Source organism: Cottoperca gobio, chromosome 9, assembly GCF_900634415.1.
Source record: "Cottoperca gobio chromosome 9, fCotGob3.1, whole genome shotgun sequence".
NCBI lineage: Eukaryota > Metazoa > Chordata > Actinopteri > Perciformes > Bovichtidae > Cottoperca > Cottoperca gobio.
In genome coordinates, this window is record NC_041363.1 from 16683012 (window position 1) to 16699619 (window position 16608).

Consider the following 16608-nt stretch of genomic DNA (forward strand, 5'->3'; position numbering starts at 1 on the left):
CAAAGTCAATACTGAAAATGCATTGAATTAGTCCCATTGTCTATTGTGGTGCTTCTGCTGTTGGACTCTTTAGTGTTTTTCTTTCTTTTGGCACAGGTGCACTCATCCTTCCTTGCACTTACTTAACACAGTCCACGCTGGCCAACACGTGTTTCAAGAAGCCACTGACACACATGGATAAAAGCATCAAACAGGAGCCTCAAGACGCAAACACTGGAGTTGATGCTGTTTTTATTGGAGATGGTCACTGTCTGCACGTGGAAGAATTGTTTTCAAGACATAAATTGAAAGGCAACTGTCTGACATATAGGAGCCTCCTGAGACTTTGTACAAGGAAGTGGAAGTGGTCCTAAACCCGTCAGGTATTATACACTATACTGAAGCAGGTTTGTTCTCATTAAAAGTACCCTCGTTTGTTTTCTTCTGATCCCTCTGACTAATATGTCAGCATTATCAGTATACACTTTGACTGATATTAATATATTCTTAATAATAAACAGAACCAAGGTTTGTCCAATAACCTTAAGTTAATACTTGAAAGTGTGTGACATTAAACAAGGTTGCACGCCAAACAAAGACCATTTTTATAAAGAAGTATTTTGTATATCCTTTATATAGGCCTACTGTATCTGACTGACCTAAAATGCTTCGTTATGATTTATACTGACAGCAAAATGTCTTAGATAAAATACTTTAAAAGCAAACGAAACAAACAGACCCACATCAGATGGGAGTCACCACGGCCTCCCCTGAAGAACTCCGTTGGAAGGTAATTAAAAGAAGAGTGTGTTATCCATCGCTCCTCATTAATGCACTTTGAATTAACCACTTTCAGGGGAGAGGAATGGGGAGGAGGGGACAAGGAAGAAAATCCATGCAGGCTTTAAAGTAATCTCTCTCTGTCAGGTCGGTCCAAACGGGGAGGGTCGGCTCATTACGGCCCCGCAGGAGATGAATGGGTCAGTCAGGCAGTAAGGAGAGCCAGGCTGGACCGCTGCGTTGACAGACAGAATCACACAAGAAGTGTGTGCGAGTGTGTGTGAAGAGGAGTCAACACACAATAAACAACAAAGCAAAAAATACCTCGCTATATGTGCTATCTTTGCCAGGGAGCAGGTGTGCAGAAGGAGGTTGCATGCTGGGATATGAGGCAAGGTTAAGAAGCTAAAGTTTGGAGTCAACAATCATTGTGATTTAACTTTGACCACATGGAGGGCTGACTGTCACATCTGGCCAGCTGAGGCCATCATCACAGACACAGAGGGCACTCCAAAATCACACTGCTTCTATTATCCTGATGAGCAGAATTAGGCCCGTCTTTTTTATATTGTAAATTTGGTTCTTGAACTATAATTTCTGCACATCGTGCATTATATTAAGCTTCATAGAGCCTGAGAAATTAAAGCTGTTCCTACATTTGCCACCAGATGGCGGTGTAGTCTTTTGTGTTGTAGAGACAGAGGCAGCTGGCACTTGGATTTATTTTAATAGTGAGGACATGAAGCTTTCTCACTTCATTATCATATTATCATACATTTCATGTTACATTTTCAGCAACATCAGAGCAGGGACATTTGCCAACTTTTGTCTACCAAACAAAATTCAATGATTCTAACAGCTAATTTAATATGTATGTGTGTGTCTGTGTTTTTATGTCACACATTAGAGGAATACTTTGTTTGCTGTCATGCTGAGTCATCCTGATTCTGCATTGTGAACATAAATGAGGAAAGTGCACAAGAGTTCATGTCTGAGCAGCACAGCATGTTCATTCATTCATTCAAGAGTTTCAGTGAAAGGGTAATATAGGAAGAGAGGTTAGATATGATTAAAGAAGATTAGAAGATGAACTCTGCAAATAGATAATGTGAATTGATATATGTGGTTATCATTCAGAGCAGTGTAATGAGACTGTGGGGTTACTTGTTCATTAAAATCTATCGATTCATTTAATAAATTGTATTTAAACAATTACAATATGTATCACAGCACCTCATCACACACATCACAGCTTTTGTGTGAAATCGCCAAAGGACAGGCACTGGTAGCACATGAAACACACACACATACACACACCATCTAGCGGTTTGCTAACATTTTCCTTTTCCTCCGCTGTCATTCACATTAGCAAAGCACACTTTAGCAGCGAGACCCCAGCTAATAGTTTCAGACATCTTCTCAACACAAGGACTTTGTAAGGCAACTAATTATTATCACTGACCACTAGCTTTTAAGTGAAAGTAATACACCTTGAATAGGTCATCAGCATTGTCAACAGGCTGAGGGGCTGCTAGAACAAATGTTAACCATTGTGTTCATTCTTGTTTTGGTTTGTACTCCTGTGTGTGACATCACAGACCTTCATCACTGTCAGAACATGTCAGCTATCATTAGTTTAAGATAATTGCAGGGCAGAGTCTCTTGTCTGTATTGCCGATGAATGAAAGAAAGTGTGGGCTGAAGTGTGTACGAACGCTGACAGGATGATCGTCATCTCTTACACTCAGCGACGTATGAGTTTGACCTTTCACCACGGCAGCATGGACACTAACGATTAGTCTCATCTAAATTAATTTGCCATGTCTCTACAAACCAGATTACATCACAGCGTTTCTCTCTCTCGCTGATTCTTTCTCATTTTCTCCTTTTTCTTTATCTACATTCTGGTCCTTGTTGTTCTTTGTGTTCTCCACAGTTTGTTCTTGTTTTGTCATTAATGCTGTGCTTTTGAATACAGCTGTGTGTTTCAATGCTTTGGCTGTTTGCTGTTTCATTAGCAGAAAAATACTTAGGTGGAGCATCACTGGTCAGCTGAACAAATGGCCTTATTGTAAATATCTCTCCATACAGACTTGCAAAGAACGACACAACCACACAATAAACGACCAATGTGTGATTGGAATGAAACCCGTACCTGCCAAAATAATGGAAACACCACAAGCATAATTATCAAATGTAAAAAAACTGCTAGTTTATTTAAGCATGTTTATCCTCTGGTCTGATTATGTGGTTATATTTGTGTTTCAGTGAAACAAAAGTAGTGTTACCAACTAACTGATTACAGAATGTATTTTTCCACAGTATCAATATAGCTTAACTCTTGGTTTGGAAAGACAGGTCGCAAAATAATTTCCACGATTCCAACAGGAAGATGTTGAAAGTTCTTTAAAAGTATGCGTGCCCAAGTTCCTAGAGTGAATGAGAAGTTTGCAACTAAACTGATTAAGTCTATGTAGAAGCTACAAGTCTCTGACCCCAGAGCAGAGACAAGGAAGAGAGGAGGGGTAGATAATAGGCAAAATAAGAAGCAGCTCCATGTGTACCAGTGGAGGCAGATGGCAATTCCTATCTCCTAGAAGTGACGTTTATAAGAAAGGGGTTATAGCACATTAGGAATTAACAGGTCTACAGAAGTTAGACCTTAGCCTCAAAGTGAAGCTCCAGTCACAAGCATTCTCTTCTCTAACTTTTAGATCACCACTGCCCTGTGATCCCTCACTGGTCTCCCACTCCCACTGCACTGCACCTTGTTTTATTTTGAATGCCTGATCAAGCCTGAAGGTCCTGCTGTTGAGAACTGAACCCAGTCGTTGCATGGTGTAAGCCCATGGTTGCATGTGAGTCCTTGTTCAACATAAGCATGTCCTCCCTTACAAAATAGTCACATGTGAAATTCATGTTTTAACTTGTGCAATGTTAGATCAATTTCACATATGCAATTTATATTTTAAAAAATATGTGCTTGTATGTGAATTTATAATTTCATTAAATTATGTTTAATTACAAGGGACAATACCCATTCAGAGAACGTGTAAATTCGACAATAAGGTCATCCGGCAGAAAGCAAATATTTAACATTAAAAAGTATTCATCAGATGTGAAATATGTTGTAAGAATCCAATGTGCCGTTTTGTTTGCTAGATTTTTCATGAATAAAGCGCAATCATAATGTAATAAATGCACCGGAAACGACCCTCAGCAATATTATTTATGTAATTTTTACTTTTAACAAACCGATACGCACTTATTATTAGTACCTACACAGCCAATCATAATGTATGTAAGTGTTCTAATACGGGTAAGAATGAGAGCTTTTCACACATGATTAAAAATGACTCAGTCCGCACGGCTCAGTGTTTGTCAGTGACCCTCTGATGCAGGCCTGCCTGTCTGTCTGTGCTGCTATAAAAGCTGCCACCTCTCACACAGCGCCGTTATTTCCCCCCTCTGCTTCAGGACACACTTTACCGAGAGACGCACTTCAGTATGTCGGTGGCTCTGCGCGCACAGCTGTTCCTCTTTCTGATCTCCCTCTCATCAAGGATGGGGCTCAGTCGCTACATTGAGGTAAGACTTTTGAATGTTAATCAGTAATTCCACATTGCTTCGGTTTAATTCAGGCAAGGTGTCAGGCACTGATGTCTATAAAGTTTCTGCAAGAACAACTGGAAACTAAAATTTGACGTCTATTTTCATTATGTTTTATTCAGGAAAACGAAGCTGCAGATGGATTATATTCTCTGCTCAATTTGGACCAGAAAAGAGAATCAGAGGATTTTATTTTCCGCCGACCTCTGAGTAAGTGCTGCAGTAAACAATGGCTTTATTCAGTAGCTGGTTGTGCTTACCGACTTGGCAAACAACAAGTGAACCCTTTACATAATTCAAATTAAAAGTGTGGTAAGTGATGAATTGGAGACATTCAGTGCAGAGATGTTCATTGCAGGCAATGAACACATTTTAACACTCTATCCATCAAAAGGTCAGTATCACTTAATCAATCCATGACTACATGTTTAGTGTACAAAATACTTTCCCGCAGTAACTATAGGTATTCCATTTAGAAGGAAATTTCTTATTTTTTAAGAAATGTCAGAAATTGACAATGTGTCAATGTTTTATTTTAATCCACTTTTATTTAGAATCAATGAACACCCAGTACAAGCAGGTGAACACATCTCTTCAGTTAACACTAGTTAACGTTCATGAATTATGAACACTGAAATACTTGTTGTGTTTGACCATAAAGCTGATCACACTGTGAGGATCACACCAAATCCTTGATGTTAACTTGATGCCAAAAGCAAAGAGAAAGTGTTGTAAAAATCCCCTCTCTGTCATTGTGTATAAATAATGTGTGTGTGTGTGGTTTGTAGGATGTCTGGACATGCTGGCCATTGATGGCTCCTACACCTTCGTGGTGTCTCGGCCACAGCTGGCCTGTGCTGCTTTCATCATTGCTGAGCCCAGTGAGGTCATCAGCCTGGAGCTGTCTGACGTTAATATTGACTGCAGTGCCGGAGACTTCATCAAGGTTGGCTCCAAAAATAACACCCACACACACATCCTCTAACACATCCACTTTGTGAGTAGACGACAGGAAGTTCACGGCTTTGAAATTCAAACTCTTTAAATTCTATTTCATCTTCTTCTGTTTGATTATAATCGTGCCAAACAGGGTTAAAGTGGGCGTTCAAGGGCCAACCATCCCACTGGATCCTCTATGCATTGGTCACATTACTCAGAGCAAGTGTGGGAAGGCTTTAGTTGTGCAGCCAAGCCTTCCAGTTACATTGCAGTTTCATTGCATGTGGGCCAAAGTGGTAAAAGGCATGACAGAAAGAAACTTTATAACACAGACTAGAGTTAGAGGCTGGGTCGAGGTTTTATCTGACATGCACAGATCACCATTTAGAGAGGGGAAAGATGCTCAATAACCAAACAGCATAGACCTTTATTTCTGAACACATTATCAGTATACATGAGATTCACAGAATATTGATAGAGCAACATTTATGTTGGATTATGGCTGTTAATAATTTTACAACACAACATTTTAGATGGTGCTGTGAACGGCATTAGACTAATACTCTAGAAAAGACAAAAGTAAAGTGATGTTCACTGTATTACTTAATTAACTACAGTATATCTAAAATAGTGTTTTGTACTGTTACAGCATGTTTAATAGAAGGATTGTTGTCAGACTGGCATAATGATTATTATCATGATTCATTGTACAGTAAAACTGTTGTTTTTACATTTAAATTCAACAACCACATAATCATAATCATCTTATGTAGAAAAAATTAGCTGAACACATTCTCCAACTGCCCAATGCCTATTATGGTGAAGACAGGTCATTTTTACCTGTCTTCACCTCTAAACAAAACTTGTTGCCCTTATGTCCATTAGCTTCCATTTACCATTCAAGCCTGCTACATGTACCTATTCTAACTTTTAAGATAATACTTATTGTTAATGATTACTCCATACTGTGTATGCAAAGGGACAGTGGAGTGGCACTGGTATAGATCGTCTAAATGCATGACTTCTGGCTCAAAGTACTCAACATGTGATGCTTTCCCCCAAGTAATATGAGAAATATGAGCTAAGTGAAGATATTGTGTGAGTGAAACAATGACAAAACTTTGATTTTCCTCCTACAGATGTTTGACGGCTGGGTTCTGAAGGGAGAGAAGTTCCCCAGCAAGCAGGACCACGAGCTGCCTCTACACCAGCGCTACACGGACTACTGCTCCTCGCCAGCACCAGGAGCCAGCAGCCGCTCCTCTCAGAACGTCGCCATGATCTTCTTCCGCATTCACAGCCCTGACAGTGGCTTCACCCTCGCTGTCAAAAAGCTACACAACCCCTTCCGTAAGTACTGATGCACGCCCTTGAAGTCACTTGAGGTCTAACAAGACTTAAAGCAAAAATAAACACCAACAACAGCCATAAAAACTCAATTGTAAACAAACAAAAAACAGATTTATTTTCTAAACAAGCTCCAAGGACTTGCAGATTTGCAGATTTGTGTTGTTTCCTTTTGTGTTTTGAAATGACTGACTGGCTAGACTGGTGACCTGTGTGCATGCATGTGTGCTCCTCCTGGACATTTGCGCCTGGTCGAGCATTAATAGAGGCCGAGAGCGACAGGAAGAGATTGAATGAGAGACATGCACCTGTTTTCCAGCTGCTTGAGAAACACGGTGTTAACACTGTGTCAAGCAACATAACAATCACAGCCTGGCTGTAAGACAAGGTCAGACCAAGAAAGAGCACTCACACAAAAAATGGATTTTGAATGGATTATCTATAGGAAAACTGTGCACACGCAACAATCTAGTGCACAGATTAGCAACAGTTAATGTAAATAATGTAATGTTAAATGTAAATGTTATGTCCATCAACGTATTTCTTGGTCAACAAATATTTCACCAGCTTTTGTCAATTTTTATCAAAAATATCAGATTTAATTTATATTCATTATTTTCCTTTGTAAATGATGTGAGTGACAGAAGGACACACACAGAACACTCAAACATATTTATTCTAACATTCTCTCGTAAGCTTTGATTGGCACAGCTCCTTGACGAAAATGTTTCTAAATGAACAACATGCCGCAGGAGTAAACTGTTCCGACTCCAATTGGTGCCTGTCTAGTCTACCAAACTGTTAACAATTCAAATTTCATTATTTTCTTATCTTTGTCATCAGAACTAGGATTGGATTTCCATGCTCAGACCTAATTGCGTCCCCTCCCTGCAGTCAGCCTTGATCATGTCCAATTTGTGACATGAGGTGTCAGTAATGAGTTTCTCTGGTGACGGGGAACTGTTCATTTGAAACCTCTTCTCCTGTGTGTGTGTGTGTGTGTGTGTGTGTGTGTGTGTGTGTGTGTGTGTGTGTGTGTGTGTGTGTGTGTGTGTGTGTGTGTGTGTGTGTGTGTAGCCTGTAACATCATGTCTCAGAGTCCAGAGGGCAGCTTCACCATGGTGATGCCACACCAGCGCAGGAACTGCAGCTTCTCCATCATCTACCCTGTGGAGATTCAACTGACAGATCTCAGTCTGGGGCAGGCCAAAAGCAATGAGCTCAGCCCAATGGTGAGACACACACACACACACACACACACACACACACACACACACACACACACACACACACACACACACACACACACACACACACACACACACACACTATTACAATATTGTCCTAATCTTAAAGGAAAAGTTAAATTTCTTTGGAAGTATACTCATTTGCCTTCTTGCTGAGACTTGGAGATCAACAGCATCTCCTTATCTCCATATCTGGCGTATATGAAGCTACAGACAGGAGACAGTTAGCATACTTTCACTTAAAGGCTGGAAACAGAAGATAAACAGCAAACCTGGATATCTATGTATAATGTTTCCGTACGAGAGTTTTATCAATCTTCTTATCTAACTCTTGGCAAGAAATTGGAATTGCATGTTTTCCAAAATGACAAATTATTCTCTGTATTTGCCCGATTTAGACCATGTGTGGGTATTGTAACTAAAAAAACGTTGGCATTGAACTTCTAAAGATATTTTCATTGAAAAAGTTGTTCAAAATCAATGTTGTTTTTGCCTATAATAGTCAAAGTAGTTTGCTGTTTTTGTGCTCTAACAGGTGCAACAAAGTCTGAAACGTTGCCGTTCTTAACCCTTTTTATTGAACGTTCCATAAAGAAGTTGAACGGTTTCTAATGTGTAATGTAATGGCATCAGCATTGTAGTAAAGAAAAATACTTTTTTAAAGCAGCTATAATCAATACTTTTATAAAAAGCAATGTCAAAGAGAAAACAATGTCACAATGTAAAATGGTTGCTCATGGTGCACGATTGTGCCGCTCCTCTCGGCTTTATGCAGCTTTATAATGAGTTTTATCTCATCTTCTAGACAAACAATTCAATAAATGGTTCAAAGCCAGTTACAAAAACTTTCACTAATAAACGCCACATGAAATCCTAATCTCTGTTATTAAGAGAAGGACAGAAATGTTGTAAATCATGTTGATAAAAGACTGAAACAACAAAATGACTTCTGAAGATGTTGGCAGTTGGTCTGACTACTGGCTGCCAGACAGCTGATATTATGATAAACTGCAAGTGCTGCATTTCTGGGCCAAATACAACAACCTGACATGTGTACTCAAACTCTGAGGAAAGTTTTAAGTGTTATACATTCAAAGATAGTTTGTATTGACCGTTTTACAAGAAAACACAGCTGCATTTAATCATATTTTATGTAAGAAGTATGTGATAAAATAGAAAATATGATGGACCAAGGATTGAACCTTGAGGTACCCTCAAGCTTTACAGCATTATTCTGAACAACACAATATCAGACTGCCTTTGTGATAGTTACATTCAACTCTCTATGTGCAGGGTTTCTAATTATTGCTCTAACAATAAAAACAACAGTGTGCAGACCACACTGGAATTTAAAGGTACCCTGTGAATGTCTTTCTTGTAAACAAACACAGTTATTTCTCACCAACACATCGAGAACTGACAAATGTGTTGAAAGCATTTTCTTTGCTATTAAACATTTGCCAAGTCCAGTTTTTCATACTTGATCTACATTTTAGCATCTATTCACCTTTGCTTCCCCGTTGGTGTATTACAGCGACCCGGTGATATGAAATTCTGCCCCTCAACACCTGGTCATCTACTTATTCCTTGTGTTTTATGGATTGCATCCACTACACATGGACATTACCAACCTCTCCAGCCAGCAGGGATATGTATTGCATCACATATGGAAACGAATAGGAGTAGAACGGACATTGAACTGTTTACCGTGGTCATTTGACTATTACAAAAGAAATAGATCACGTCAGTGGGGCAGTAAAGTGTGGTTGCAGCTGGCTGGCAAGAGATCGGACCCAGCTCCGGAGACGGATGGCTGGCTAGTTTGCTAGGTAGCTTGTCCTTCTCCGGAGCAGCGGGGAGTGAGGTGTAGCACCACCCCACTGTTTGGCTCATTTTCTGTAACTAGTGTAGCATTAAAGCATGGTGGAATTAGCAAGCTAGCCAACTAGCTAGGTGTCTATTAGTTAGCTAGCCAATGCTACACTGGTTACAGAAAATGTGCAGAACAAAATTGTCACTCATCTGATTTGCTTTCCTACCTTGTGAAAGAAAAGTGTGTGGATGAAGCATTAAGTTGTTAAATTTTACTCATTTACTTTGGCTCTCTATGCTTCATAACGTTACTACTCCACTGCTCGTTGTAGTCGTTTAGCTCAGTGAGTCTGTGACTTAGTTTAGTTTATCAGGACGTAAGCCTGCTACACTGATTGCAATGGTAGCCACAAGATTTTAATGGAAATGTACGTTCTACTCTTATTCTATTTCTCTGGCGTCACATGTGTGTTTTCTGGTACGTGCTAGTAAACACAACATACAAAGAAAACTGGGACACTGCTTGCTTATATAAACTGCTTGCTTTAGCTGCACTTCATCACCAGAATATTTTGTTGTTCTTTTTCTTTTTTTACAGAGGAAGGTGTGGGCGGGCTGTTCGGGCTCAGGTGACTATGTGGAGCTGCTAGGGGGGAATGGGGTGGACACCTCTATGATGTTCCCCATAGCTGACCTCTGTTTCTCCCTCAGTGGGCTTGGTGAGTCTGAGCCCCTCGTGTTTCCCTCCAATGGGAATCTTTGATTTTTGTTTCTAACACAGTTTGGAACATTTCACCATATGTATTGACAAAAAGATTAAACTAAGTTCCAGCTGCATATTATGATCCACACATCAAAACACTGTTTACTACAATGTTACTCTGATGCTGAGGACAGTTTCTATATGTTTCTAATAATAGATATTATGACTATGCTGCAGGGCAGTCCTCCAAAATAATAAATCAAAAGATCGTCCATCGTGGTGAAATATTTGCAAGGCACATTGTATTTTACAACTGGATTTTCACCAGGTTTAAATATTGGAGAAATAAACACCAATGCATGCCAATATTTTATGCTATACTATAAATCTTAACTTTACTATATTATACGATCTTTATTGACTTACCTCGATCAGGGAGGATTGCTGCAATGCAAAACAATTCACACACTTACACGTCATGGCCAAGCTAAGACGGGCTGGCAAGAGAACAAGAATGCTCTCTATGTGCTCAAGTGTAAAGTATCTGTTTTTATCTCTCGCCCTTCAGCTCAGATGAAGATTGGTTGTGATAACTCGGTGGTGAGGCTGGTGTCCAGTGGGAACTATATCAACCGTGTTTCCTTCCAGTACAGACTACTGGAACAACGCAAACTCCCCAGGACCCAAGAGAACGCTCTGGATAACTTCTGCTCTGTGGAATGAGATCACACACACACACACACACACACACTCACACACACACACACACACACACACACACACACACACACACACACACACACACACACACACATAAACACATGCACACACACAATCCCACAGCCATCCATCTCGCTGTAAATAAACCAGTTTGTCTAATGCTGCCGTCAACACATATTTTGTTTTTGCCAAATATTTTATTTAGTTTCCTAAAATATGTTGCTTTGATCTTAGAATATTTATTCAATGAATGATTTTTACTCATCTGTGATACATTATATTTCTTGGCAAGAGAATTATTTGAAACCTTCCCTCTGTTGTTCTCAGTTTATATCAGTTTCAGTATTCTTTTGGAGGTTTTACATATCTGCTGTCTCTTCTGTTTATAATACCTCAACAATTTAAAAATAAATATGACTTGCATGATGAATCACATTTTCATTAGTCTGCTTTTGTGAATCTATGTTTTTATGAGCCTTCTTTACATTTACGTTTTACTAGTTTTACTTTTGCAAGATCTATCCATTTTACTGAAAACCACAGATCTGAAAACGTTGAAATGTTTTTTCAGTCTAGTCCAGCACTAAATACAATAATGATGTGCTTGAGGGGTACTGGGTAGTTTATTTATCATGCAGAAGATTTATTCACATTTATATTCCAATGAGTTTCCTTGAGGACCAACTGTTGCCCACTGTCATTTCAGGGCAGTTGATTACATTACGGTTCATTTAGCTGACGCTTTTGTCCAAAGCGACTTACAAAAAGTGTAAACAATCATGAGGATACAACTCCGAACAGCAAGAATCTTGCAAGTACATTAGCTTCATTTAGGTACAATCCTTGATGAGGGAGCAGAGATCTTAAAGTTGGTCAGGAGATTCAAATCTGGCTTTTTTTGCCAGGTTATTGATGAATAGTACGGACTGAAACATATTTCATCTACTATTGGATTGGCAAGATATTTTGTACAGACATTTGCCGTCCCCAGAGGATGAATTTGAATGACTTTGGTGGTCCCCTTACTTTTCCGCTAGCGCCACCATGAAGTTGACATTTGTAGTTTTAAGTGAAATATCTCATATGTGGTGACATTCCCATCAGCCTCAACTGCACTTTGTGCTATTTAGCAAATGTTAGCTAGCAAACGCACAACACTAAGATGGTGAACCTGGTTAACATTATACCTGCTGAACATCAGCATGTTAGCATTGTCATTGAGAACATGTTAGCACGCTAACATTTGCATTTAGCTCAAAGCACAGCAGAGCTTAAGAACAGTCTCACTTAGCTGCTAACATGGCTGTGGACTATGTGCTATGATAAAATCACTAATATGATACTGCTTATTTGGACATTGAGTGGGTGACCTTACAAAATGAAGAGTTTGTTTCTGTGGCAGGTTATAAAACTAGCTTCTGCAGTGTTAAAAATGTTAATATTCATGCACAGACACAAAGACCTTAAACCAAGACTCTAGTGTCGTCAGAGACGACGTCATTGCTATATCCTGCAAAGACATGTGAGTAAATGTGACAATGTAAATGTGTATGTGTTTTCCAATGTATTAAAATATGTCCTTGGCAATCAGTATTAAGCAATGACGCATGCATTTATCTTCGTATTTGTAATCCAATCTGTTCCAGAGACAAACTCTGAAATAGCTTTCATAGTGGTTGAATCATAATTAAAAAGGCTTAATACTGAGAGCACAGAATAATACACCACAATGTTCTTAAACTGTGAGAATACAGGTTTGCTTGTGACCCCTCTCCATCATAACCCTAATCTCTTACATACTATACAGCTGTGGATCCTCAGTCTGAATGAATGTTCATCTCTTAATGGGATTATCCCACAAGCCTCAGTGCTCTTATTCCCCTCGACTTCCTTCTAACTGGCTCTCTTTTGATCTTCTCCTTACGTGGAATTAATCTCAAACCTGCTCAACCGTGATGATTCAATTAACCAGCGGATGTCTTTTTTCGCTCGATGTGTTGCAATTTTCAGTCTTCATTAGAGAATGAGACGCACTTTGGATGCCATCGAAAGAGATAGAGTCTCATTATTTGTTTCTAGCACTGGGCACAGTAGTCTTGAATACTCTGTAATGTATTTATAGTGGCCTGTGATGGTGGACTGGAAATTATTTTGTCACTTGTCAGGTCAAAACAGTCAGAAGTCCTCTTGGATGAGATGTAACCCTGTACAGAAAGAGACATGCTAGCGTTATTAGTAACATTGAAGTAACAGAAAGAGGAAATTATGTTTATTCAAGATATTTTTCACAATGGACTGGTTAGTGAACAAACCACAGAGGGAAAAATCTGTTACTACCACTTCATTATTATTTCATTACTACTTTCCCTTCCCAAAGTGCTGTTCTCTATCAATGTATTTACTATGATAGTTTGTTTTGGGCTATTATATAAATGACTCAACACTGGAGTAACATTAAAGTGGCATATTGTTCAAGACGTTTTGTACGGGAATCATTCCGTTTTTGTTCTTACAGGAAGAAGGAGGTCCTTTATTGATTATCCTCAACATCTTACGCTTGTGCAATGACAATGCCACCTGGTAAATTGGGAGACACTGGTTCGTTTGTTGAACATTTGAAAAGTAACTGTTTTTTAACAAGTGGCAAAGCAAGATTCCCCTGATTAAAGAGAGAGAGCTAATCAAGTTCCCACACATCTAGGACAGGCCATTAGGTCTTCCTCTGAGGGTATATTCTCCTTCATTCTCCCACAGTCAAAAAGTACAATACATACTAAATGTTTCATCCTCTATGAGAAAGTACAAACATTCCTGTGTCACATACCCCAGTGGAGAAAGTAACAATTTACATTTACTTTACTACTACTAAGTCTTTTTTTGTGTACTTGTACTGCTATGTTACTTTTAACCTGCTCAAGTATTTTTGTCTCAAGTATTTGAGTTCAAGTCATATCTGTTACAGAGTAAGTAAGTAAGTCATGATAAACCGTGTGAGAATGGTTAGCCTTATTGTACCCCGACATAGTTCATTACTGTAAGCTGGTGGATCCTCCAGCGGTGACTTCAACGTTAACTGAGGAACTTTTACCTTCAGTGAGGTGTGTGAGACCCTGATGACTACAGAGCCTCATTCAGTTCAAAACGTTTGAACACTTTGAGGAGAACATATTAGGCTTTGTGAATAAATATGCAGAAAAGTTGAAACTGGAGCAGATTAAGAAGGACTTTGTGGTGCACAAGACTCACAGAATGATGTTCAGACAGGTTAGTTGTACAACACACTCATTTTTGTGCATCCGTCATTGATCCGTCAACTGTGAAATGAATTGGGATGCTAATTTGTTTTGCCGAAAAACATGCTTAAAACTAAAAGTACTTACCAGAAAGAATGAACAGCCAACTCCTTAGAGTTTTATTAAACTAAACGCTGAACAACACAGTGGAAGAGATTTGTCTATCACAAGGTAGCCCCGCTCTACAACATACCCTGCGTTATCTTCTATTTTACTCTAAACGGGACCAATGAGAACCCAAACTCTGGCTCGAGAGGGCTTTTCACGTTTCGACGTTACCTGAAGACCACAGTAGTTCTCCGAGAATCTACTTGGAAATAAACTCAATTCTGATTCTGGAATAAAATTAACCTTAAAAGAAAGCTCTTTTGTTGTTTTAACTGCATACTTTTCTAATGCAGGAGAAAGGTGTTTAGCAGAGAGGGAAGGATCCATAAATATGGCAGATGGTGTTCAGGTCTTCACCGTGCCCTTATCCTTAAACAAAATCTTCACAGAAATGAATGAAATCTAGAGTTATCAGACAACTGTATAACATTTTTAATATAAAATGTGTTGTTGAAACAATTTTGTATAGGTTTATGGATGATTTTTACAATAATAGATTTTTCACACCCTGTTATTGACTATATGAAGCAATATTAACCACAAACATCAGAGAATGACTTACTCGCTGTGAACTGTGATGAGTACAGTTTACACACGGCCATAGAGAAGTCATTTCCTGAAACTGGAGCGATTGCATAAGGGTTAAACCCCATTGCTTTGTTTTACCTTTTATTTTGCAGACCACATTACCTCAAGAGTGACTGAACAAATGAATGTATGTTTATTTATATGCAGTCACTGTGTAATCAACCGCTTTGAATAGAGGTCATCGGCTGGGTGGGGTTTTAATCTGCTCTTTCAGACCAGGTCAGTCGGTGATCTCTTGGCTATGTCCATTAATTATATAATTGAAATATGATTACCCCAATAAATCAAACTGGTTTGCAGCTTTTAAGTAGCATTTTGATATTTCATGGGTGGAATACAATAAATGTTTCTTAAAACAATGTTCTGCCAAAGTGGACCACAAACACTGCTCCATAATAACATATCAATAATGGAAGAATCTCAAAAGAAGGTTCCTTCAAAATAAATACTTTAACAGAATCTTTACTAACATGTTTTATGTAACACATCTCCAAAAAATAAGCAGTGATGCACAAACACATAGTTGTGGACTTGGTTGTTACATGATACATATTTACTTACTAAGAATCTCGCAATTCTAAAGAGTTTGTGTGTCACGTTTTGATTTCTCCTATACTGCCCTCTACTGCCTGCTTTCATTAACTACACACATGATGCATGGTTTACTTACCAATTGTAGTATTTCCCACACAAATTGTTCTTTCCTCTAAAATGCAGTTTAGGAAGTTAGCAAGCTAGTAATGCTTTGTTGTTGTTTTTGTAGGATTTAAGATTTTTTTGAAGGAGCAAAAAGAAGTTTAAAAAAAAGGTGTAGGCAAAGCTGTTAAATATTAGCAAAAGTTGGCAATCAGTAAATGCAAAGAAGTCAATATTTATTTTGCAACACAAGTTTAAATTTGGAAAATTTCGATATATACAAATATTTCAAAATATACACCGTGAATATTTAATGTGGAAGTACATTTCAAATATAAGAGGAAATTATACTATAACAGTAATCATCAGATTAATTAAAGATTTTAAGTGCAAAGAGCAAATTCTTCTTAATGGTCCACCAGGATTTTAGATTTCCTTCAAGGACTCCAAATGTTTTTTTAAAGACCACCACTGCCTTGAAAAATCTTTGACTACCAGTTTTCTCCACATTTGAACACACCACAGCAGATTCAGATTCTTACAGCATGAAAATGTAAAAGGACGTTAGGCTTCAAATGAAGAGTGTAATGATGGCTATGGGCACTAAAAGGAGAGGGACAAAGACTCCAGTGTGTTTCGCTCCATTACACAGGTCTTCAGCACAGCATCTGACACCCAGAGAATCGACGTTATTGCATATATCACTTCTCATGCATTCTTTTGTGATCATATTTTCAGCAACTGCAACAGAAAAAGATTTGTGTAATAGTCACAAGTGTACAGCTCAGACAACGTACATCACACTATATAGAACAAATATAATACAATAATAATAACAGATCAAGTG

At 38.7% G+C, this 16608-nt stretch overlaps 1 protein-coding gene across 1 annotated transcript; it reads left to right on the forward strand.

Annotated features, from left to right (window-relative positions):
* Window positions 1–3592: 3592 nt before the first annotated feature.
* LOC115013608 (corticotropin-releasing factor-binding protein-like) lies at window positions 3593–11571 on the forward strand. Its single transcript, XM_029440036.1, has 8 exons — window positions 3593–3617; window positions 4237–4347; window positions 4491–4578; window positions 5157–5314; window positions 6447–6657; window positions 7732–7886; window positions 10312–10432; window positions 10985–11571. Exons 2-8 carry the CDS (start codon window positions 4267–4269, stop codon window positions 11137–11139), a joined length of 969 nt encoding a protein of 322 aa, XP_029295896.1. The 5' UTR covers window positions 3593–3617; window positions 4237–4266; the 3' UTR covers window positions 11140–11571.
* Window positions 11572–16608: the final 5037 nt, after the last annotated feature.